The 22,512-nt window shown below is 44.7% G+C and overlaps 1 protein-coding gene across 1 annotated transcript in view; it reads right to left on the reverse strand.

Annotated features, from left to right (window-relative positions):
• Nucleotides 1-22,512, reverse strand: part of CERS5 (ceramide synthase 5) — a 393,477-nt gene that overhangs the window by 226,902 nt on the left and 144,063 nt on the right. Inside the window, 4 exon segments of the mRNA XM_030198235.1 lie at nt 1,745-1,769; nt 1,772-1,803; nt 1,805-1,850; nt 1,853-1,871. Of these exon segments, the coding sequence (XP_030054095.1) occupies nt 1,745-1,769; nt 1,772-1,803; nt 1,805-1,850; nt 1,853-1,871 (122 nt within the window).

Raw genomic sequence — 22,512 nt, forward strand, 5'->3', positions numbered from 1 at the left:
CGGAGCTTCCCGGTACCGACGAGGAGGACGTAGAATCCAGCCGTCGCTTCCTCGGGGCCGAGACCGAAGAGGGTCGGTCTCGGGGGGGCTGTACCGCAGGAGCCCTCAGGGTAGGGGGAGACCACCCGAAGGCTCACCGCCACCAGCAGGGGAAATGGACAGCCCTCACCTGCACTCCAGACGAAGCCCCACCGTCGACGCATCAGCAGACGAGGGTCCGGGTACCACGACGTCGATTGCAGCTATCCGATGTCTCGGCGCCGAGCTCGATGCACTCGATGCACTGGCCGCGAGGTTGAGGTCTGGACGCTGAAGAAGTCGATGCACTCGATACCCCCGGTGCCGATGCCGACGAGAGCCCGAGAACAAAATGTTCCACTGGGCTAACCTCGCTACCTGAGTCCGCCTTTGCAAAAAGAAACACAGACTACAGGCCTGAGGGCGGTGCCCAGCCCCCAGACACTGAAGACACGACGCGTGTCTGTCAGTGAGCGAGATTACCCGGGCGCACTGGGTGCACTTCTTGAAGCCGCTGGAAGGCTTCGATGTCATGGGCGGAAAAATCACGCTGGCGAAATCGAAAGACGAAATGGCGAAATTTGGCACAGAAAAAAGGGAAATTTCGACCGGGGCCTAAGTAAGGCCTACCCCCGACGACGAAAGAAAACTTAACGGGGTCGAAAACTCGAAGTAAAGGCAGGAAAAAACGAAAGGGCTAATCCAAATGATTTCTGGATTTCTCACAGAAAATGTCGAAAAACGACGCGCGAGTCGACTTTCCGGGGCTCGAACGGTAAAACACAACCGTACCGAGCGCGGAGAAAGAAGACTGGCCGGCTCAAGCCGTTTCGGGCGGGAAGACGGCCGCGCATGCGCGGTGCGCATCGGCGCGCGAGGGCTAGCAAAGGCTTTTGCTAGTGAAGATTCCGATTGGAAGGGGCTGCCGCGGACGTCACCCATCAGTGAGAACAGCAGCCTGCTTGTCCTCGGAGAATGCACTATATCAGAAATTAAGGAGAATGGCTGGTGATCTGTCTGACTTGAATTATGCAGCAAGACAATTATCTAAAACACAAAAGCAAGTCTACATCTGAATGGCTGAGGAGAAATAAATTAAAGCTTGGATTGACCTAATCAAAGTCCTGACTTGAATCCATAGAGATACTGTGGCAGGACCCTGAAATGAGCAGTCATGCTCAAAACCTATGAATGTGTCCGAATTAAAGCAGTCTGCAAAAAAGAGTGGGGTAAGATTCTTCAACAACATATAAGACTTATCAAGTTATAGGAAGTACTTTGGTTGCAATTATTGCTGCTAAAGTTGATGCAACCAATTAAGTTTAGTTAAGTTTACATTTTAAATGAGTGATATGGATTTTTGAAATAACTTTGTTCCTTAAAAGTAGTAAATTCAGGTTCCCTTTGTCTAGTATTACATGTTTGTTACAGATCAGAAACCATTCAGTGTGACATATGCCAATAATAGGGGAAATTAGGACAGGGGAAAACTTTTTCACATCTCTGTATGTTACTATTCATTGAGAAAACAATATTAAGAGTTGATTTTATTTAAAAACAACTGTAAACTGGATTGAATTTGAGAACATTGCTAGCTTTTCTTCCACTCTCAATTTGAGAATTTTAAAAAGCAAACAAAAATCACACCTTTGTTGCTTACTCCCTTCAGGTTGGCACTGGGGGACTTAACACATTGAGACACAGACTGACTCCTATGCACACCTACATGCTCTCACAGAATTTTGTTAGAATGCTGGCTTATCTTGATTCCTTCGATGTCGAACCACGCTGAATTTTCCGTGAATCCCAATCCAGCTGTTTTGATAAGCCTCTAATCGTTTCCAATCTGGGCACTGAAAGAAATGAAAAGACAGTCAGCAATTTTGTATCACTATGGTCAGAGCACAAGTCTTCCCATAGGGTTCTCTACACTGAACAAGATCTGTTCCTCACTCGCTAGACAACCTGCCAATACAACATGAATATGCCACCTAAGATGGGAGTCACCTAGTATGTCGGAGAAGAGGGATGGAGTGTGTGCCAGTTTGGAACAGCATACAAGAAAAGTAACTGGATTATATCACGAACAAGAAAAAACACTTCTAAAGTATTTACTTTGCTAGCATCCCCATCTGATATCTAATACTATTTTTTTTTTTTAAACTCTCATATCTTAATTCATAAGGAGGAGCAATGCAGAGAAGACTTCAAGATTGGTACTTGAGAGCCCTGCCACTGGAAAAGTTTCCTACAGGCAATGGGCATAAATGTAGCTGTGGCATGTGGGGACTATCATGTCTGAGATCCAGGGTGGGGCAAAGATCAACATTATTAGAGTTTTGACGCTTATTAAAATAAACTTACTGCGCACAAGAATCTTTCTTAGACACTATAAACCAGTGGCTGAGAGTAGTAAATTAAAAAAAAAAAAAAACACCAACACAGAATGTTGTTGGAGACACCCTACAGGTCTCCAGGGCTGGCACTGGTCCCTACCTGAAGAACATTGCCATAAGAAATCACTAACCACCAAGACAAATCAACATCTGAAAAGGGTTAAAATGCATAAGATACCAACAAAAATATAACTCTTTGTAAGCACCTTAGTTAACAAGACAATTACCAATTCTCTTGGCTCCAACCCTCGTCGCCTCTTCGCCACCCTCAACTCCCTACTTAAAGTGCCCTCCGCTCCCACCCCCCTCCCCACCACACTCTCTCCTCAAACACTAGCTGACTACTTCCGCGATAAAGTGCAGAAGATAACCTTGAATTCACTTCCAAGCCTTCTCCTCCCTGTGACTTCTAACCCACTCCCTCAACCAACCTAACCTGGCCTCCTTCTCCTCCTTCCCTGAGATCACCGAAGAGGAAACTGCTCGCCTTCTTTCTTCCTCTAAGTGCACCACCTGTTCCTCTGATCCAATTCCTACCAATCTGCTTACCAACATCTCTCCTACAGTTAACCCTCAATCTGTCACATCCTCAACCTCTCTCTCTCCACTGCTACTGTCCCTGATACCTTCAAGCACGCTGTAGTCACACCACTTCTCAAAAAACCATCACTTGACCCCACCTGTCCCTCCAACTACCCGCCCCATCTCTCTCTACCCTTCCTCTCCAAATTACTTGAACACACTGTCCACAGCCGCTGCCTTGAATTCCTCTCCTCTCAGGCCGTCCTCGATCCGCTTCAATCCTGCTTTCGCCCATTACACTCGACAGAAACAGCACTCTCTAAAGTCTGCAATGACCTGTTCCTTGCCAAATCCAAAGGTCATTATTCCATCCTCATCCTCCTCGACCTATCTGCCGCCTTTGACACCGTCAATCATGATTTACTTCTTGACACACTTTCCTCATTCAGGTTCCAGGGCTCCGTCCTCTCCTGGTTCTCTTCGTATCTTTCCCAATGCACCTTCAGAGTATGTTCTAATAGCTCTTCTTCCACCCCTATCCCGCTCTCTGTTGGGGTTCCTCAAGGATCTGTCCTTGGACCGCTTCTTTTCTCAATCTACAACCTCTTCCCTGGGCTCGCTGATCTCATCACATGGTTTCCAGTACCATCTCTATGCTGATGACACCCAGCTTTATCTCTCCACTCCCGACATCACAGTCGAAACCCAGGCCAAAGTTTCGGCCTGCCTTACAACATCGCTGCCTGGATGTCCAACCGGCATCTGAAACTGACATGGCTAAGACTGAGCTCCTTGTCTTTCCACCCAAACCCTCTTCTCCTCTTCCCCCACTTTCCGTCTCTGTTGACAACGCCCTCATCCTCCCCGTCTCCTCAGCCCGCAATCTCGGAGTCATCTTCGACTCCTCCCTCACCTTCTCTGCCCATATCCAGCAGACAGCTAAGACCTGTCGCTTCTTCCTCTATAATATCAGCAAAATTCGTCCTTTCCTCTCTGAACAGACCACCCGAACCTCGTCCACTCGCTCGTTACCTCTCGTCTTGACTATTGCAACCTTCTTCTCTCTGGCCTCCCGCTAGCCATCTATCCCCCCTTCAATCTGTCCAAAATTCCGCCGCACGTCTTATCTACCGCGTGACCGATACTCTCACATCACCCCTCTCCTCAAGTTGCTTCACTGGCTCCCAATCCGCTACCGTATACAGTTCAAGCTTCTCTTATTGACCTTCAAGTGTACTCAATCAGCAACCCCCCATTACCTCTCTTCCCTCCTCTCCCCGTATGTTCCCACCCGTAACCTCCGCTCTCAGGACAAATCACTCCTATCTGCACCCTTCACCACCACCGCCAACTCCAGACTCCGCCCCTTCTGCCTCGCATCACCTTATGCCTGGAACAGACTTCCCGAGACCATACGCCACGCGCCCTCCCTCCCCATTTTCAAGTCCTTACTCAAATCCCATCTCTTCTCCCTTGCTTTTGGCGCCTAACCACCTTCCCCATTCATGTTCCCTACACTGACCTCCATAGTTTGTAACCCTACACTGACTCCATAGTTTGTAAACCTTTAGATTGTAAGCTCTCTTGAGCAGGGATTGTCCTTCCCCATGTTAAACTTGTACAGCGCTGCGTAACCTGGCAGCGCTATAGAAATGCTAAGTAGTAGTAGTAGTAGTAGTAGTAAGCATAGCAAACATGTACTGATCACACTTTTAGGATGAGGTCTCCCAAACAAGCTAATTTCATGATCGCTTGTCTATAGATAACACCCTGAAAAAAAAAAATCTCTACGCATAGGTTAATCTACTTTTTGGTGTATATACAGTATCAAACACAGGAAAAAAGGAGAAGAAACCCCTAAACAGTCACAACGCAGAAATAAAAACAAAATATGGAGCAGACCAATGAAGCTCCAAACCACTGGTTTATTAAAAGCAGTCAAAAAAAAATGACTTGACACAGTCTGTGTTTTGGTGCATAATGCACCTGCCTCAGGAGTCAATTATAACTACTACTGGAGCTTACATCCAATACAACAGTGTGGAAAGAATTAGCTAACAATTGTGCCAAGCAGACAATGCTCATCTGAACTGAAACACTTTTGCTGCTTGGCACAATTGTTAGCTGATTCTTTCCACACTGTTGTATTGGATTGTTAAGCTCCAGTAGTTATGATTGAATCCTGAGGCAGGTGCATTGTGCGCCAAAATGCAGACTGTGTTGAGTCCTTTTTTGACTGCTACTAATAAACCACTGGTTTGAAACTTCATTGGTCTACCCCCTTCTTTTGTTTTTATTTCTATACAATATCAAATGCATAATTAGAAGTCTTCCTACAATTATTATACATTTGATGGAACCCAAAAAACAATTCCTAACTAGTGGTAGAAATGGAAGCACAATCTAAAGGAGATGGCCCTTCATCAAGTCAAAGAAACTCTCCCCCAGAGCGACTAGTAAAGTCCTTCCTACTTCTAATCTGACCCAAAAGACAGCAGACAGTGGATAGACAGTGGATTCCCAGCGCAGAGAAGGCCTCCAATCTCTGCATATGGATGGGATGAGAAAGTGTGATAGACCAGCTATTCCTAACCCAGTCTTCGGGGCACACCTAATCCCATCACGTTTTCAGGATATCCATAGTGATATGCATGAGATAGATTTGAGGCAGTGCATGCAAATCTAACTCATGAATAGTCATTATGGATATCCTGAAAACCCAATGGGACTAGATGTGGCCCAAAGACTGGGTTGGCATGGCTGCAATAGGCACTCAACACTAATTAAGTGTGCCAAAATTCAAGCTCAACACTAATTAAGTGTGCCAAAATTCAAGCTCATTTAGTAATGCTAAGTGACTCTCCTCTACTGCCAAAGAACACAGCTTAACAGATTTTTGTTTTTTTTTTTTTACACCCACACACACACAAATCAATGATCTAAAAATTTGATACTTTACTCAGGCTGGGAAGAAATTTACAAGGTTCAAGCTTTACTGATAACAGAAAGCATTTGCTCTGCTGTGTTGGAGTAACCAGGCATATATAAACTATTACCCTGAAGCTTTATCACCCCAATCTGAAAGTCATATAATTACAGATCTGCTTCACCTAGAAACTTCAAAAAGATCATTAAATGTACAGGAAGTCCTTTTACATAGACATGAGCACATGGAAATAAATTCCAATCATGACAACTGACTAGCAGACTGTGGCAGGGCAGTGGTAAGATCATTATAAAATGCCAACTTTTATTTTTAAAACGAAGCAAGCATTGCAGTGAAGAAACTATCTATAAACAGCTTATGTCAAGGCCAGAGAAATATTAGAAACTCTGATGTATCTGCTCAGAGCTTTAGGAGGCAAACTGGATTCCTAAATTCAGTTTTCAAGGGCTGCAAGCAGGTCAGGATTCAGGACAGCCAACTTGAGCAAATTTGTTTTGTTCTTGAAGTAAATAAATATTACACTGGATTTGAGTTTATGTTTAAAAATTCATCTTTTCCAAATCAGAGCTCATGACAAGTTATTTCAAGTACCTGAATATATTCCCTGCTCAAATAGGCTCCCAATCTAAGGTCTACCTGAGGAAATGGAAGGTGAAGTGACTTTCCCAAGGTCACAAAGAGCATCAATGAGATAAGCAGATTTGAACCCTGGCTTTCACGGTTCACAGCCTGTTCTCCAACATGAGTTGACACATTGGGTCAAACCAAAAGATCCATCAAGCCCACTACCCTGTTTCTAACAGTGGCCAATCCAAGTTACAAGCAGAGGTAACACCTTTTCAAAATGATTGGGGGTGCTAAACACAACAAATTACAAAAGGAAATTGCTCAATATTGGGGGGTTCAGCAATCACAGATCTGGCACCTATTGTCATAAGTACCTGCAGGATACCAAAGTTAAATAGATTCCATGTTGCTTATCCCAGGAATAAGCAGTCAATTTTCCTCAAGTCCGCCATAGCAGTTTAAGGACTTTTCCTCCAGAACTAATTCAAAACCTTTTTTAAACCCAGCTACACTAGCAACTTTACCACATCCTCCAATAATGAATCTAGAGCTTGATTATGTGTTGAGTGAAAAAACTTTACTTTGTTTTAAATGTATTACTTAGGAACATCAATGCATGCTCCCTAGTCTTTGTGCTCTTTGAAAGAATAAAGCAACTGATTCATATGAACTAGGGCTGTACATTTAACAGATAAATGTTTAACTCACGTTAAAATGTTTAACGCATTAACGCCAACGCCATCACCATCTTTCCCCACCGGCCTGCACATGTTCTTACCTCTCGCGGCACGGCAGTCCAGCAGGCTCCTCTCTCCTCTGAACTGAAACAGGTGCTGCTTCTCACCTGGCCCGAAGCCAGTGGTGTGCTGGAGCCGGCTCGCACCGGCTCGCAAGAGCCGGTTGTTAACTTTGCTCGGCTATTGTGAGCCAGTTGTTGAATTGCGTGAGCCGGCTCTCTTCCTCCCTCCCAATCTGGTCCCTTACATCAGTGACTTCACGAAGTCTTCGGGGTCGCTGCAAGCGCTGACTCTCCCACGCTGGCGCTGCAGGTTCGCATTTAAAAATGGCCGCCGAGACTTCCAGAGGCGGCCTCGCGAGACTTCTGCCGAAGTCTTGGAGGCCGCCCTTGTAAGTCTCGGCGGCCATTTTGAATCGCGAACCTGCAGCGCCAGCGGGGGAGAGTCAGCGCTTGCAGCGACCCCGAAGAATTCGTGAAATCGCTGACGTAAGGGACCGGATCCGGAGGGAGGGAGGGAGTTGAATTCGCCAAACTCGGGAGGGGGTGGCAGGGGAGAGACGGGAGTCGCTGGGCATTTGTGAATGGAGGGGAGGGGAGAGAAGGGTCGCTATAGGTGCATGCAGGGCAGGAGAGAGGAGGGTCACTGCTGGACATAGGTGGATGGAGGGCAGGGGAGAGGAGGGTCACTGCTTGACATGGGTGGATGGAGGGCAGGGGACAGGAGGGTCACTGGACATGGGTGGGTGGAGGGCAGGGGAGAGGAGGGTCACTGCTGGACATGGGTGCATGCAAGGCAGGGGACAGGAGGTTCACTGCTGGACATGGGTGCATGCAGAGCAGGGGACAGGAGGATCGCTGGGTATAGGTGCATGCATGGCAGGGCAGGGGAGAGGAGGGTCACTGGACATGGGGGGGTGGAGGGCAGGGGAGAGGAGGGTCACTGCTGGACATGGGTGCATGCAGGGCAGGGGACAGGAGGATCGCTGGGTATAGGTGCATGCAGGGCAGGGGACAGGAGGGTCACTGGACATGGGTGGATGGGGGGGGGGGGGCGCCGAGGTGGCCCGGGGAGAGAGCCTGTTGTTAAAAATTTACCAGCACACCACTGCCTGAAGCATCTCTTTGTAACAGGAAGTTCTGCCTCAAACTTCCTGTTACAGAGAGACACTTCGGGCCAGGTGAAAGCAACACTGTTTCACTGCAGCGGTGAGAGACAGGGGAGAAGGAGCGTACAGAGGAGAGACGGGCCTGCTGGAGTGCCAGGACAGGTAAGAAGAGGTGCCAGCTGGAAGGCGTTTGCAGAAAAATAAAGACAGTGAGACAGATGCGGACCACGGCAGGCGCAGGACAAAGAGGAAGCAGAAAAAAGAAGAGAGGAAGGCAGACGCCCGGGGGCGGGGGGGGGGAGCGGGAATGGGAGAAAGAGGGAAACAGAGATATGAGGGGACGGGGTGTTAGAGGGGCAGATGTTGGAAATAGGGGATGGAAGGATCAAAGAATGGAGATGGGAGGAAGGAAAGAGAAGGGAAACAATGGTGATCATGGATGGAGGGAAGAGAGGAGATGGTGCAATGAAAGGGGATGAGAGGTGTCCATGGAGAGGGAGGGAGCAAGATAAGAGGAAGAGGAGAGGAGATGGTGCCCGTGGAGAGAAAGGGAAAGAGAAGAGAGACGGGAGGAGATGGTGTCCTGGAAGGTGACGAGAGAGACGGGAAGAGTGGTGTCCTGGGAGGTGAAGGGAAGAGATGGTGTCCATGGAGGGAAGGGAAGGAAGAGATAGAAATAGATAGATTTGAGCAAGAAGAAAAATTGAAGACAAGCTGAATGTGAACGATGGATGTAGGGCAGGAAGTGAAGAAAAAAAAAAAAATAGTTAATAGACAGTAGGTCCAGGAAACCGAGTCCAGAGCACAGGAAAGCAGAACCAGAGACAGTGAACAAGATAATTCGAAAGATAAATCACCAGACCACAAAGGTAAGATAAATATTTTATTTGAAGTTCTATAATTTAAATACATCAATTTTAAGAATTTACATACTGCTGTCTATATATTGCACTGTATAGAGAAAATGCGAGGGGATGCTTTATGCGATAAGTGTGCAATTAAAAATTTTAATCGGACAGCCCTAATATGTAGGGAGGGAAATGGGACTTGATATACCGCCTTTCTGTGTATTTTGCAACTACATTCAAAGCGGTTTACATATATACAGGTACTTATTTTGTACTTGGGGGCAATGGAGGGTTAAGTGACTGTCCAAAATCACAAGGAGCTGCAGTGGGAATCAAACCCAGTTCCCCAGGATCAAAGTCCATACCACTCATTACTTTACAGACTATCACAATTCCTTTATCATTTTAATCACTTTTCTCTGTATCTTTCTAATTCTACTATATATTTTTTCTGATACTGAGTAGAGATTCAATGTATTACCCACAGTTACACCTGGATGGAAACTCCAAATGTGGAACCTTGCATCATGTAACTTGACTAAGTTGCTATTCCCTACAAGCACATTGCACTTGTTCACACAATTTCATCTGCCATTTGGATGCCTAGTCTTAGCTGTGCAAGGTCCTCTTACAGTTTCATGGTCCCCTTGCAATTTAAAGAACTGTTTAATTTTACATCATCAAAATTTGATCAACTCACTTCTTGTTCCCCTTTCCAGGTCATTTATAAATATGTTATAAAAGGTTGTGATCCCACTACAGATCCTTGTGACACTCCACTTCTTTCCTCACTGATAAAACGACATTATAGCCCTACCCTGTTTTTCTCTCTTTAAGTAGTTCCCAATCCACAAAAGGACATTACTTCAGGACACACTAATGAGAATTGTTTTAAAAAAAAATCAAAGGATGAGAAGGCACTTTGTCAAATACTTTCTGAAAATCCAGATACAATTTATCGACCAGCTCATCTTTATCCACATGTTTATGTCTTTAAAACAATTTTTAAAAAAAAGAAGAAAAAGAAAATTGACAGGCAAGGATTCCCTTGGCTACATCCATGTTTGCTTTTTCCCATTAAACCATGACCCTTCTATACATTCAGTAAATCTCTTCTTTAAAATATTTTGCCCGGCATTATCATCTGGCTCACTGATCTGTAGTTACTCAGATCAACGTCGGAGCCCTTTTTAAAAGCTAGCATTATGTTGACCACCTTACTATCTGAAGACTGGAACTCGTAACTCTCATTAAAACTAATCAGAAGGACTGTAATTTCATTTTTCAGCCCTTTCAGTTATTCTGGGCTGTATACCACCTGTTCCAGACAATTTGCCCTATACTTTTTCCAAACTCATCTTTTCAGTTCCTCCAAATTATCACCTAAATACTTTTGGCAGGGATTATCTCCCCTTATAGCTTTCTAATTAAAGACTGAAGCAAAGAATTCATCCCATCTTTCCACTATGGCCTTGGCCTCCCTTAGTGCCTCTTTTACCCCTCAGTCATTTCATGATCCAATTAACTCCCTCACAGACTTTTTGCTATGAATATATCAGAAAGGGTGCATGGATGAGAGGGGGGAAGGGACAAGCTGCATGGGTGAGAAGAAAAGAATGTGTGGATGTGAGGGAGAGAGAAGAGGACAAGCAGCATGGATGAGAGGGAAAGAAGAGGACAAGCTGCACGGATGAGAGGGAAAGAAGAGGAAAAGCTGCACAGATAAGAGGGAGAAAGAAAAGGACATACTGCGTAGATGACAGGGGGAAGAGGACAAGCTGCATGGATGAGAGGGAAAGAAGAGGACAAGCAGCATGTGGATGAGGAGGAGAGAACTTAAAGGAAAAGAGCGAGAGACATGCCATATATGGAGGGAAAGGAAAAGGGAGAAATGCAGCATATAGAAGGGGATGGAGAGGGGGACATGCATGCTGCTCATGGATGGGGGGGGGGGAATATGCTGCTCGTAGTTGGTTGGTGGGTTTTTTTGGAAACATATTGCTAATGGATATTTACTTTTTTGGAAATATATATCTTTTCTAATTTTGTACTTAGATTATGGAAGAAAGGACATTTCTATTACTTTTACCAGTATTTTCACTGAATATATAATCTAGCTTTCTTGGGGGGAGGTCTCCAGTTTTTGTCTGCATGTTTCTTGTGGCCCCCTATTTGTCTATTTGTATCAGTTGAGGGTCTGTCCATGTTCTGCATGTGTGACTGAGGTAAAGGATTCTGCTGGCATGTAATGTCTGTATAGGAATGTGTAACCGTCCAGCTTGTTCCAGTTTCCCACTCATTATTTTATAGACCTCTATCATATCTCCCCTCAGCCGCCTTTTCTCCAAGCTGAAGAGCCCTAGTCACTTTAGCCTTTCCTCATAGGAAGTCGTCCCATCCCCTTCATCATTTTCGTCACCCTTCTCTGCACCTCCTCTTTCCCACATGCATCACTTTGCACTTGCTCACATTAAACGTCATCTGCCATTTAGGCACCCAGTCTCCCAGTCTCGTAAGGTCCTTTTGTAATTTTTCACAATCCTCTCGCGATTTAACAACTTTGAATAACTTTGTCGTCAGCAAATTTAATTACGTCACTACTTACCCCCATCTCTAGGTCATTTATAAATATGTTAAAAAGCAGAGGTCCCAGCACAGACCTCTGGGGAACCCACTAACTACCCTTCTCCATTGAGAATACTGACCATTTAACCCTACTCTCTGTTTTCTTTTAACCAGTTTTTAATCCACAATACAACAGTACCTCCTATCCCATGACTCCCAATTTCCTCTGGAGTCTTTCATGAAGTACATTGTCAAACGCCTTCTGAAAATCCAGAACACAATATCAACCGGCTCCCCTTTATCCACGTTTGTTCACCCCTTCAAAGAAATGTAGCAGATCGGTGAGGCAAGATTTCCCTTCACTAAATCCATGTTGACTTTGTCTCATTAATCCATGCTTTTGAATATGCTCAGTAATTTTGTTCTTAATAATAGTCTCTACCATTTTGCCCAGCACCGGGCATTTTCACAGATGCTTCTCAACTTTGCCACCTCCTCTCTTTCATGAGAGATTCAACTTGAAGACATCATACACACAGAACCAGCCCCTCTCCTAGGATCACATTTTCTGCTCTGCACAGAGGCAGAAGCTGTCACTAAAGCTGTTGCCCCAGTTACAAGTTAGAACATAACTGGCAATATGCTATAATTTGCATGTGCAGTGTTTGTGGGTATTAAATTGTGCTCACAAGTTTATAAGGGGGTATGTGGGTATACTGTCATTAGTGCAGTGTGGCACATGTTCTATAGGAAGGTACTCAAATTCCAAGATAAAAAGTATTTTTATTCTTAAAACACAATGAAGATAATCTCTTAATACAATCTTTACATGTAGTATACAGGATACGTTTGACAAGAAATCCCAACACAGGCCGTGTTTCAGCACATATGTCTTCATCAGGAGACCTGTCAGAGTGATGCAGATTACAATAATGCAAGCTGCAAGTGTGTAAGGCACACAAAATATGTGGGAAAATTAGGTTCTTACCTTGGTAATTTTCTTTCCTTTAGTCATAGCAGATTAATCCATTACGAGTGGGTTGTGTCCATCAACCAGCAGGGGGAGATAGAGAGCACTGAAAAACCATAGTGCCTCATGGCCAGCTAGCTCCATCTGACTCTTCAGTATTTAAGGCTTCCAAAGCAGTGTTACACCGCAAAGCATAATAACATGAACTTTCCTCACAGCGGATGAACGCCCCAAAACTGGAGCTATAATTCAAGGAGGGAATGAACTCATCCTCCTTTAAACTGAACAGAAATCCTGAAGACTATTTTTCCAACTTCTCCCAATGAGGGAACATATCAACAGGAAAACTGAACATAAAAGTAACATCAATCACATAATGAACCATTGAGGGAGGGCTCGTGGATTCATCTGCTATGACTAAAGGAAAGAAAATTACCAAGGTAAGAACCTAATTTTCCCTTCCTTTTCATCAAGCAGATGAATCCATTATGAGTGGGATGTATCAAAGCAATCCCTAGATAGGGTGGGAACAAGCCACACCACGCGCCAGCACTTGTGCTCCAAAATGCGCGTCTCTCCTGGCAGCCACATCCAGCCTGTAATGTTGGGTAAAAACGAGAGCTTAGAAGCCCAAGTAGCTGCACTACATATCTCTTGAAGAGAGAGTGCTCCAGTTTCAGCCCAAGAAGAGGAAATCACTCTTGTGGAATATGCCTTAAAGGCTTCAGGCGGAGGCCGGCCAGATAGCAGATATGCTGAAAAGATAGCTTCTTTGAGACAACGGGCTATAGTGGCCTTAGATGCTGGAGACCCTCTGCGCGGACCTGACAAAAGAACAAAAAGATGGTCAGAGGTCCTGAAGACATTTGACATGTGCAGATATTGCAACAGAGCCTTTCGCACATCCAGAAGGTGCAACTGCCCATAGGCTTCTGGAAACTCCTCTTTAGAAAAGGAGGGCAGGAAGATAGGCTGGTTTAGGTGAAACGCTGAAACCACCTTAGGCATGAAGGAAGGCACCGTATGTACCATTACTCCGGACTCTGAGAATTGCAGAAATGGGTCTCGACAGGACAGCGCCTGGAGCTCAGATACCCGTCTCGCCGATGTCACGGCCACCAAAAAGACCGTCTTTAAGGTCACATCCTTCTCCGAAGCTCGCCTAAGCGGCTCGAAGGGCGAACACTGAAGGGCCTTTAAAACTAACCCCAGGTTCCAGGCCGGACACAGAGCCCGCATGGGAGGATGGAGCCGAAGCACCCCTCTAAGAAACCGTGTCACATCCGGGCAAGCAGCCAGAGAGAGGCCAGCGAACTTCCCTCGAAAACATGCTAAGTCTGCCACTTGAACACGCAGGGAATTATAGGCCAAGCCTTTTTGTAAACCATCCTGCAAAAAGTCAAGTATCGGTGAGACAGAAGCCCACATGGGTGTAATCACTTTAGAAGCACACCAAGCCTCAAATTGGTGCCAAATCCTGGCATAAGCCACAGAAGTGGAACACTTGCGGGCCTGTAGGAGAGTGGAAATGACTTTACTGGAATATCCCTTGTCTCTCAATTGCGTCCTCTCAATAGCCATGCTGTAAGACCAAAGCGGCAGGCGTCCTCCATGGTCACCGGGCCCTGTGACAACAGGTTCGGCACCAGAGATAACGGCAGGGGATCCTCTACCAGTATCTGCCGGAGGTCCGCATACCACGGCCTCCTGGGCCAATCCGGGGCAATGAGAACCACTTCTCCTTGGTGGAGCCGAATCTGCAGGAGTACTCGCCCTATCAAGGGCCACGGAGGGAACACATACAGGAGGCCCTGAGGCCAGGGTTGAGCCAAGGCATCCAACCCTGCCAAGCGAGGATCTCGCCATCTGCTGTAGAAGAACGGGACTTTGGCATTTGTGCTTGACGCCATAAGATCCATTACGGGCTTTCCCCATTTCGCACATATCTGCAGCCATACTTCGTCTGCAAGTTCCCACTCCACTGGGTCGATCTGATTCCTGCTCAGATAATCGGCTTGCACGTTGCTCTGACCTGCAATATGAGCTGCTGACAGAAACTGCAGATGAAGCTCTGTGAGCACAAATCTGTGCGGCCTGCGCTGCTAGTGCTATGCACTGAGTGCCTCCTTGGCGATTTATGTAGGCCTCTGCTGTCGTGCTGTCCAACAGAACTCTGACAGCCAATCCTTCCAGTGTAAGAATATAAAGTGGAACGAGTTGAAAAGTTCACAGCAGCAGGAAGTGCTGACAGTGATTAATGCAACCTCCCCCATGTCTTGAGAGAGAAAGAATGTGCTGAAGTATGGGCAAGGTGCCTGACTGTCTGTAAGAAAAGAAAATGGAGCAATAATGGGAAACAGATGTAGCATATGTTCTGCTGTAAATTAAGGATTTATGGTATGGTACAGCCTGCATACAGCCTGCACGTGATATCAGGAGAAGATTATTCATAAAACAGTATATAAGGAGGGTGGAACAAAGAAGTAGTAAGCATTCTGACTGCTTTGTCTGAATATGCTTCCTGAATACCTCATTAAAGGTATCCAGTACAATTGTAAATAAACTTTTTATATGGAATATGAAATTCGTCTAGCCTTTTCTTCAAAGTGGCGAGCCAGCCAGGAGAGAAGATTTATGCCGCACACGGAAAAGAGAAGGCGAGACGAATGACAAATTAAGTGTTTGTTGTTAATGAAAGTTTTTACAGGATTTTGAGAGCAAGCGTTGTTTAAGCCTGATTTCTGTGTACCACTGATTTGGGAGTGATCAACCTACTGAAGTGGACATACGGGTGACGACTCCTGGGCTTGCTAAAAAGAGAATAAGAAGACGCGTGAGTAAGCTTACATTGTGGACTTATTAGTAGTATATTTGTTTAGCTTTGTAGTTTTCTGTTTTGTATATTTCCTTTGTTTAGGTGCAGTAGTATATTTTTGTAGGTTGTGGCTTTATAGGAGAAATTGTAATAGTCAGAATAAAATGGAAGGGAAAGGGGCAGATAAGAAAGAAAAGCCCCCTGTATATACTTTGTATTTAGATTTAGATAGTTCAAAAAAATGCACCCCTTTGCAGCATGTCATAGAATTATTCCCGTTAGAAAAAAACAGATTGAAGAAACACATGAGAAATGGGTCAAATATGATGCAAAAGATTCTTTTTTGAGCTGGTCTCAGTATGGATCGTTTGATCGTCCAAAATTATTATCTCTCCTGAAATACATACAAGAAAATAAAAATAAGCAGAAAAGTTTAGAGAAGCATCTTACAATTTGGAATTTATTTTCTGTAGCAGCAGATCTTTTTCATGCTGATGTAGATAGAATACAACAAGAGGCAGAAATGTACAAAAGAAATAATCCTCCTCCTTATGATTCTGGCTGTAATACAAGGAGAGAGACTTTATGCCCTGTAAGGGATAAAGGATGGGAGAAGGAACAAAAGCGTCCCAAACCATGGGAGGGCTTTTCTGCCCTTGATGATCCCCCCAGTGATTCAGAAAGTGAAAAGGGAGGGGATAATGAGGACAGCGATGTGGGGACTAGGGAACAGAAAAGAGAAGCAAAACGAGTAAGAAAAAAAGAAAAGGGGAAAGGTAGCACAGAGGAAGGCAAATATCTCGATTTGAAAACTCTGGCTACGTCTGAAATGTATGATTTGGCCACACGGTGTCATTGCTTGTCTATGTAGATGATATTCTACTGTCTGCTGAGACTGAAGCAGAATGCCTAGAATGGACTAGAAAATTATTTTGTTATTAGGAGAGTTAGGATATAAATGTAACAAGGAGAAATGTGTTGTAGCTCAGTCTACTGTCACCTTTTAGGACAAAATGTTTCAGCAGAACATAAGGTCATTATACTGGAAGTTATATCTATTTTAAATGAAACCCCGGTACCGCAAACAGTTACCCAGTTACGTGCTGTTTTGGGAATGTTAAATTACTGCAGACAATGGATACCAAATTATACACAAAAAGTAATGAGACTTTATAAACATTTGAAACTGCCCGCAGCCACACCAAAGAATACACTAATTGTGTTGGAAGAGCAGGATAAGATGGTACTGGCTAAGATTGTGAGGGATCTGTTATCCCCAGGACCCTTAGCAGTAATAGATATACAATCACCTGTGCATTTGTGGGTAAAAGACATGGGAAACAGTTGGGCAGCTATGATTAATCAAAATAATGAAGTAAATACACCAGTAGCTTTTTTATCAGGCTCTTTTAATCATGTGGAAAAGGGAATGAAAGAAATACCAAAGTTATTGACAGCTATTGTGGCAGCAGTAGGCAATTGGAGAGCACAAATGCCTTTTGTGCCTATTGTAATACATACCAACCACACGATTAAAACGCTGTTGAGCCCTAGCCAGACGGCATTGACAGCCACTAGATTTGGAAAATATCAAGCAGTACTTTTAGGACAAGATATAAGAATAATACCATTAACTAAAGAACAAAGAAATAAGATAGATTTGCTTTTTCCTGTCGATCAAGAGGGTGAGATCGATACTATAGAAATCCCTACATTTCACTGTCTTACTTTTGAACCCTTATCTGATGGGTTGATATGGTTTACAGATGGAGCTTGTGAAAGGACTGTTGCAGGCTTTGCCTGCGTGCAGGTGGATGAGAATCTAAGAAAGATAATGCAAGTACAATATAAAACCCCTCCTGACCATACTGCACAGCATGCTGAACTTTTGGCCGTTATTACGGCCTTACAACACACCGATATGACTCAAATGTCACTATATATACTGATAGTGGTTACGTTGCAAGTTCACTACAGTATCATATATTAAAATGGCAGCGTAGGGGGATGATAACCAGTGCAGGTAAAAATCTACAACATTACACATATTGGAAATTGCTGTTTGAAATTTTGGCAAGAAGGGAACATGAAGGTAGAAAAACTGCAGTTGTGTGGACCCCGGCCCACACTGAAAGGCCAACCTTTGAGGCACTAGGTAATGCAATGGCTGATGCAGCAGCAACGGAGGTGGTTAAGCAAAGTGAAAAGATTTTGTATAATACTAGACAGACACAGGAAGGGCCACTTACGAATGTAGATAAGATTGAAATGTGGCAGCCAGAGGAACAGGAAAGTGAAAAATGGTTGAAGAAAGGATGTATGAAATTGGGAAGTGAATGGTTTAATGAGGAAGAAGGATTACCTTGCATGCCAATGAGCCAGGCGATTAAGGTATTGACTGGGTGGCATGCAACCATGCATTGGAATAAGGAAACAATGAAACAACAATTTGAGCAAAGATTTTGGACTTTGAAAATTGATAACTTGATTCAACAGGTTGTGCAAAATTGCATGGTATGCAATATTAACATACCTAAACGAGGTCCTAAAATATCACCTGGGACACTTCCAATACCAGAAGGCCCAGCAAAAGAATGGTATATTGATTTCACTGATATGATTGTTCCAGTGCAGGGAAAAAGATATTGTTAGTTTGGGTGGATGCTTTTTCAAGGTGGATAGAAGCATTTCCATGTAAAAGGGAGACAGCACGTGAGGTGGTACAATGCCTGGTAACTCATATTATGCCAAGACATGGGTGTCCGTCTAGAATAATTTCTGATAACGGGACACATTTCAATAACAGTATTTTGAAAGAAATGGAAACGATTATGGGTTTAACACACAGGAAAGTATCAGTGTATCGCCCCACCTCCAATGGTTTGGTAGAGCGCTACAATGGTATTTTAAAAACAAAATTGAGAGTCTTATTAAAATCTCTCAATAAAGAAATGGTGGGAAAATTATATACATGGCTTGATGTATTGCCATTAGCATTAATGACAATAAGGGCCCAACCTAATGGGCGTACAAAATTGACCCCATTCCAAATTCAGACAGGACATCATTTCTTCCCGATGCAGACAGCAAGTACTGATAGCACAGCTCAGTACTGGCAAAAGCTACAACCAATGTTGAACCTGACGAGTGATATGATCCGAACAAATGTAGCATCACAGGCAGGGACTACTAATGATGTTTGTGCTTTTAAAGTAGGTGATCTAGTACTACGAAAGAACTTTACACATAAAAAGTGGAAGGATCCTGTGTATGTAGGGCCTTTTGCTATCACGGCCCTTACTCAGACCGCTGCCCGTCTGGAAGGTCATACTTCTTGGATACATTTATCAGATATTCGACGAACTAATAATATTGAAATGGACAAAGAATAAACAAACATCATGTCCCTAAACATGATGGTATTGGGATGTTGTTGTTTTGTTGTTGTTTGTCAATGGACAATGAACACATATGAGAATAGACTTGTTACAGCGGCCAAGATGTTGAATTTGACTGATTGTATCATATGTGCCCACATCCTTGTCCTTGCCAGCTATGATATATGGGACTACAATGATAAAGTTGGGTGGGCACCGTTATCCCAATAATACCTGTGTAAGGGATGATGGAAACCTTCATTGGACAAATGAGACTATTTATAAGCAAGCCTTGCTTACGGACGACATCATTTTGGTGTCTGATTAAATAGTATGACAACTGGAAACATTCCCCCGATAAAGTGCAATTACACGCACAATGTTGTTACAGGTAATTGGTCTATAGAAGGAAGTACAGTGATTGTAAATGTCACAGCCACCAAAGAAAAGTGTGGCAATAAACAAGCTGCAATAAGACTTTAACTCAATGGTATGTAACAACTGATTCAATGAATGTTATGCTTTTAATTGTGTAATTTTTAATGCCACATCAGCTAATGAAAAGTAAGAATGAATGACAGTGTATTCCCCTTTGATGAAGCTCACTGTCCTATAAATTATATACCTCAAGAGATATAAATTTTGTACCCTAGTACAATTGAATCTGTTTAATGCTGTGTAACATGTGTATTAGCATGTTTGCAAAGATGTGCCAGGATGCTGCTTTTAAAATGACAATGGTAACTGAAATCAAGAATGAATAGAACTTTAATATGTCAGGAAAAATATGAAAGACGTATGATAAGATGATGGAAAGACAGAGCTTGCAGGCATAGCATACCACAAATAATGAGGGAGTGGATTAGAGGAGGTGTGTATATGAATGTCCTATTTTCTAATCTCGCAGACAAAAGGAAGCCAGTACCAGACCCAAAAGAATACTTGCACGCACATAAGAAAGTGTGAGACCTGACAGGTCAGATCTCAAGGGAGGATTGTAAGAAATATAAGTGGAACGAGTTGAAAAGTTCACAGCAGCAGGAAGTGCTGGCAGTGATTAATGCAACCTCCCCCATGTCTTGAGAGAGAAAGAATGTGCTGAAGTATGGGCAAGGTGCCTGACTGTCTGTAAGAAAGAAAATGGAGCAATAATGGGAAACAGATGTAGCATATGTTCTGCTGTAAATTAAGGATTTATGGTATGGTACAGCCTGCATACAGCCTGCACGTGATATCAGGAGAAGATTATTCATAAAACAGTATATAAGGAGGGTGGAACAAAGAAGTAGTAAGCATTCTGACTGCTTTGTCTGAACATGCTTCCTGAATACCTCATTAAGGTATCCAGTACAATTGTAAATAAACTTTTTATATGGAATATGAAATTCGTCTAGCCTTTTCTTCACCAGGGTCAATTGAAAGGCCAGAAGCACCTGGAAAATCGCTTTCAACGCCAAGCGATTGATGGACCACTCCGACAGCTCGGGTGTCCAAAGACCCTGGGCATGCCTTCCCCGGCAATGTGCTCCCCAGCCCTTCAGGCTAGCATCTGTTACCACCAGGCACCAATCGGGGAGCACTAGCGGCATTCCTCGCCGTAGCATGCTGTCTGAGAGCCACCACTTCATACTGAGCCGGGCAGCAGGGAGCCACGTGAGTCTGCATTGATAATCCTGAGATATTGGAGACCATTGATGAAGCAGGGAACACTGCAGAGGGTCTCAGGTGCGCTCTCGCCCATGGCACCACTTCCAAAGTGGCAGTCATCGACCCCAACAGCTGGACAATGTCCCAAGCTCGCGGGCGAGATGTCCTCAGGAGCAGACGGACCTGGTTCTGAAGCTTGCACCGCCTTTGCTCGGGTAGGAAGACCATCCCCGAGGCTGTGTCGAACCGGACCCCCAAATATTCTAGAGATTGAGAGGGAGTCAGGTGACTTTTGGCTATATTGACGACCCAGCCCAGAGATTGCAGTACTGAGACCACTGGCTGTAACCTGATTGACTCTCTTCTGCAGAGTCTGCTCTGATGAGCCAGTCGTCTAGGTACGGGTGAACCCGGATACCCTCTCGCGTGAAAAGCAGCTACTACCACCATTACCTTGGAAAAGGTTCGGGGAGCTGTGGCGAGGCCAAAAGGCAAGGATCAAAACTGGAAATGTTTTCCCATCACCGCAAAATGCAGAAACCTCTGGTGCGGGGGCCAAATTGGTATGTGAAAGTAAGCTTCTTTCAGGTCCAGAGACGTGAGAAACTCTCCTGGCTGTACCGCCACTATGACAGAGCGCAGGGTTTCCATGTGAAAATACCGCACTTTCTACTCGCCCTATCAATCCAAAATGGCGCCCGCTGCCATCTTCACGGAGCGGGAAGGAACATTGCTCACCATGCTCGGGCCAGCTCTACCGTCTGAAAGCACGCCTTACAGAGCCTCGCTGCAGATTTGCGCTTGCCACAACAGAAAAGCGCTTTACTTTCTCAGCAGCCACTCGCGAAAGCGGCGGAAGAAATTCAAAATGGCGGATTCGTGCCAAAATCGTCCCGAACGCGGGCCCTCCCCTGAGGAGCTACAAAATGCTCTTACCTCACCAGACCAAGTCTCCGAGCTCCAGTCACGCTGCACAATCAGAAGAAAACCTCTTTTCTGGGATCGCAGCAGCAAAGCGTGACGCGACCTTTTTTTTTTTTTTTTTAACGCTGTGGGAAAGTTTGAGGCAACAGCGGAAAGAGGCAAATTTCCAACTCCGGAGGATCAGTAGCGTGGGAAAGACAGGGAAAGGGTGAACCTATGTGCCTGCATCCACAGCGTGGGCAAAGACAGGGACAGGGCTTGCCTATTAGTCTACTTCCACACCGGGGGCTGGGTAAGGCAGGGAAAGGGCTAACCTATTGCCTTTAAAGTGGGCACCATCAGCCACAACACCCCTGCTACAACTGGCAAAAGCACAGGAGCCACCCCACGGCAGATTTTCTGAAGGAGCTTGAACAAGCTGCAACCACCCTGCTGGGGAGAAAGAGAATACTGAAGAGGCAGATGGAGCTAGCTAGCCATGAGGCACTATGGTTTTTCAGTGCTCTCTATCTCCCCCTGCTGGTTGATGGACACAACCCACTCATAATGGATTCATCTGCTTGATGACAATGAAAATCTTTTCCTTTTTTTTTTTTTTGCTTTGGTTGGTCCTACATGTTCATAGGACACATCTTTCTGGTGCACACCAGCCAGAGATGCCATTCCAAGGTCCGTACAATTTAATTTACTGGCTTACAGCTCAAATAGTAATCCTCTGTCAGAACAGCCCATCCTTCTTGAAGTGCAATTTTCTCTCTCATAACCTTTCCATCCTACCTGCCTCCCACGCCAATTCTGGTGAACTACACTGCTGTGCACAAAGCCTATAAACAAGCCAGACACCAGGGAGCCATCTGTCATACCCTCAAGGGGAATCAAAAGCAACTTCATCCAAGGACCTGCCACTGAAGAGAGGAAGAAAGCTGTAAGAGGATCTGCTACAGAAAGAAGAGCTCTCAATCTGAAAACCCATTCTACCACCAAAGGAGGGAGGAAGAGAGCAAAGAAGGTAAGTGCAGTGCAGCAGAAGTCATGCTGGTTGGAAAAGTCAGTATTTTCTGTATGTTGATA

The sequence above is a fragment of the Microcaecilia unicolor genome, chromosome 3, assembly GCF_901765095.1.
Source record: "Microcaecilia unicolor chromosome 3, aMicUni1.1, whole genome shotgun sequence".
Taxonomy (NCBI): Eukaryota; Metazoa; Chordata; class Amphibia; order Gymnophiona; family Siphonopidae; genus Microcaecilia; species Microcaecilia unicolor.